Genomic DNA, 3395 nt, shown 5'->3' with positions numbered 1-3395 from the left:
CTTAATCCCTGTGACGTTACTTATACCCATTTTTGTGGTATTCAGAAATTGATTTGCCATTACGTTAAAATCAATAATATCTCCATCTTCAATGTCGACAACTTCGAATGGATTGTTTAGTTTCGAACTATGGATCATCTTTTTTATTTCTGCAGGGACCATGGCAGCTACCCTCTTTTTCCTTTTCTCAATCATGGTGAAGTCTTGATCACAGGGCATAAAGCCATGTCCAGAGACCAAGAATCTACATTCAATACTTTCAAACCAGCCAGACGCTACGAGATAGAACATAGCAAAAACACCAACATTTTGTTTTTATTTTGTCCAGCGCAGTTGTCGCACCACATTTCAATCTTGAATAGTGTAATAGTGTAACTGAATAGTGTAATGATATAAATTATATAAAAGTTATAAAAAAAATTTATGCTACAGGCAATCTTTACATTGCCCGGTCAATGTGTTGCTGTCCGGGCAAAGAATTTTTTTCATTAACCAACTAATAATATTTTTTATTTTCATCATAAATTATAATTTTACTATTACCTATTGGCTAGTTATAATAATTTATAGTATTGTTTTGTTTTATTTTTACCAATTTGTAATATTTTTTGAAAAAACAACGTTTATCAATATATTGTAATAATACATATATATATATATATATATATATATATGTATATATTATAATATTACGAATATTTTTATGGAATATAAAATATTCAATAGATATATGATAATAATAATAATAATCATTGTTTTTTAAAAAAATATTATAAATTGAAATGAAAAAGAACAATACTATAAATTATTATAGCTAGCCAATAGGTTATAGTAAAATTATAATTAATAATGAAAATAAAAAATATTATTAGTTGGTTAATGAAAAAAATGTTGGTTCACATTGCCCGGGCAGGAACACATTAACCGTATACAATATACATATAGTTCAAATCAATAAAGAACAACTTAATGAATATTGAATACTTAAGTATAAAGAAAAAAATGTATACACATGTTTTAGTCTATAATGTGGTGCATGACATGCGTAAGGTTTGATAGACCTAAATATGAAATGTACGTAGATACAACTCATCTATAAAAAACAAATAGCTAATAGGTATGAAATATACTTACTGTTTCTGTTTATGGCGTTCCCGCCGCCGCCACGACCATCACGATCTCCGCCGCAACGACCCCTCTTTCCATCGCCGCCACCGCCTCCATAGTTATATATATAGGTGGTCATCTAAACAAAAGTTTATATTATTCATCCTAACCATCAGTTAAAAATTTCCGTCACTATTCATAACAAAACCAACAGCTAATGGCTTTAAAAGTTAATACAGTAAGTTCTCGTTACAACGAATACCGATACAACGAAAAATCCCGTTATAACGAAAGTTATAGAAGTTCCCTGCCGAAAAGCTATTAAAACAATGTTAAACTAATCTCAATATAACGAAATGATTGATTTTTAAAAATCCCGATACAACGAACTATTTGTACAGCGTACAGGTTAAAATATATGTATTTTCCCTTCTTAATTTAATCTAAAGATAACAAGCATACGATTTTACGAAATTATCAAGCCATTAAATTGTCATTATGTGTGACCGTGTTATTCCGCGTCAATCGATAACGCGACACAATCAGTCGGATGTGAACCTTCATAAAGCTCTCACGTTGGTAATTTTTATTTTTCCGTATTTTATGCTCCTTCTTTATGTACGTACGTGATGAGTTCTACAGTGAAAAGAAAGCAATTTTCGTCGGAAGAGAAGAAAAACATAATTTCTGAAGTAGACAAAGGATTGAAGAAAGGCGAGGTGGCAAAAAAGTATGGCATATCTCCATCTACATTGTCAACCATTTTGAAGGACCGAGAAAGCATCTTGAAACAACTGCAGACTTCTGTTTTTGACCCGAGCAGGAAAAGGATGCGTAAGGCACAATTTGAAGACGTTGATACGGCGGTTTACAAATGGTTTCAAGATGTTCGTTCCAGAAACGTTCCTCTGACCGGTCCTTTAATTCGAGAAAAAGCCTTAGAATTTGCTAAAATGCTCGAAGTTGAGAATTTCCAAGCAAGTGTCGGATGGTTAAATCGTTTCCGTGAGCGGTATGGTGTGTTGTCCAAATGAATTTCTGGAGAGGCGAGTGACGTGCCAATGAATTCTGTTAACGAATGGCGAAACGGAGAAGTTGCTGCACTCATCAAGAAATACAACCCGGACGATGTCTTTAATGCGGATGAAGCTGGAGTGTTTTTTCAGCTTGAACCAAAAAGGACATTAGCCCAGAAAGGAGACAAGTGTGTAGGGGGTAAAGCTTCCAAACAACGCATCACCGCTCTGTTCTGTTGTAACAAATCGGGAACGGAGAAACGAAAAATCCTCATCATTGGCAAATCTGCAAAACCTCGTTGTTTTAAAAACTGTAAATCATTGCCATGCATCTATAAATTTAACAAGAAAGCATGGATGACCCAAATAATTTTTAATGATTGGTTGATAGATTTTGATACAGAAATGAAAAAAAAGAAGAGGAAAATTCCACCAAAATTGGATAACATTCGTGTGGAATATTTCCCACCTAACTGCACAGCTGTACTTCAACCTCTTGACCAAGGTATCATCAGAGCTGTAAAATCACGCTACAGAACCTTTTTGTTACGTCAAATTTTATGCGATTTGGAGAAAAATATCCAAAGAAAATGCAATGTGAAGGAAGCTATCGAATGGATATGCGGAGCTTGGGATGATATCAGTCAATCAACAATAACTAACTGTTGGAAACATGCAACCACAACCAAAGACGCCAATTCTGTTTCAGAAGTGGCCGAATATGATGAATCAAATACGCACGATATCCAACAATCTGAGTTAGAGAAAATTTGGAGCACTGCAAAAAAGAAAACGTCGCTTCCTGACGACGTGAATTTAGAAAATTATCTCGGTGCAGATGACAACATTTCAACATGTTATGAACTAACCGAAGTAGACATCGTTATGGAGTAGTGGAGACGAAGACGAAGAAGCTGTGATGGGAAATGATGTGCGCAATGTCACTTCATCAGAAGCCTTAACAAGTTTGGAAGTAATGCGAACATTCATTACATCACAGAGTGATGTACCAGACTTCATCTTTACAAACATTCACCAACTACAAAATTATTTACTTTCTATTAAAACAGCAAACCTTGTTCAAAAGAAAATTGTTGATTTTCTATAATAAAGTTATTTATTTTTTCGCAAATTATTTACATTTGTTAAAATTGTCAATTATTTATTTTTTCGCAAATTATTTACATTTGAATTATTTATTTATTACATACATATTTGAACTATACATAATCGAATTTTCAAAATTTCGTTACAACGAAATTTCCGTTATAA

At 33.2% G+C, this 3395-nt stretch overlaps 1 protein-coding gene across 1 annotated transcript; it reads left to right on the top strand.

The window, feature by feature from the left end:
* The first annotated feature begins 2168 nt into the window (after positions 1-2168).
* Positions 2169-3017, top strand: LOC100168573 (tigger transposable element-derived protein 6-like). The gene has a single exon (XM_008180059.1). It carries the CDS (start codon positions 2169-2171, stop codon positions 3015-3017), a length of 849 nt encoding a protein of 282 aa, XP_008178281.1.
* Positions 3018-3395: the final 378 nt, after the last annotated feature.

Source organism: Acyrthosiphon pisum, chromosome X (genome assembly GCF_005508785.2).
Source record: "Acyrthosiphon pisum isolate AL4f chromosome X, pea_aphid_22Mar2018_4r6ur, whole genome shotgun sequence".
Taxonomy (NCBI): domain Eukaryota; kingdom Metazoa; phylum Arthropoda; class Insecta; order Hemiptera; family Aphididae; genus Acyrthosiphon; species Acyrthosiphon pisum.
This window is presented reverse-complemented; position numbering and strand designations above follow the sequence as displayed.

Bases quoted from the DNA above. Each gene is read 5' to 3' on its own strand.
- LOC100168573 (XM_008180059.1), top strand. From the start codon at position 2,169: ATGAATTCTGTTAACGAATGGCGAAACGGAGAAGTTGCTGCACTCATC.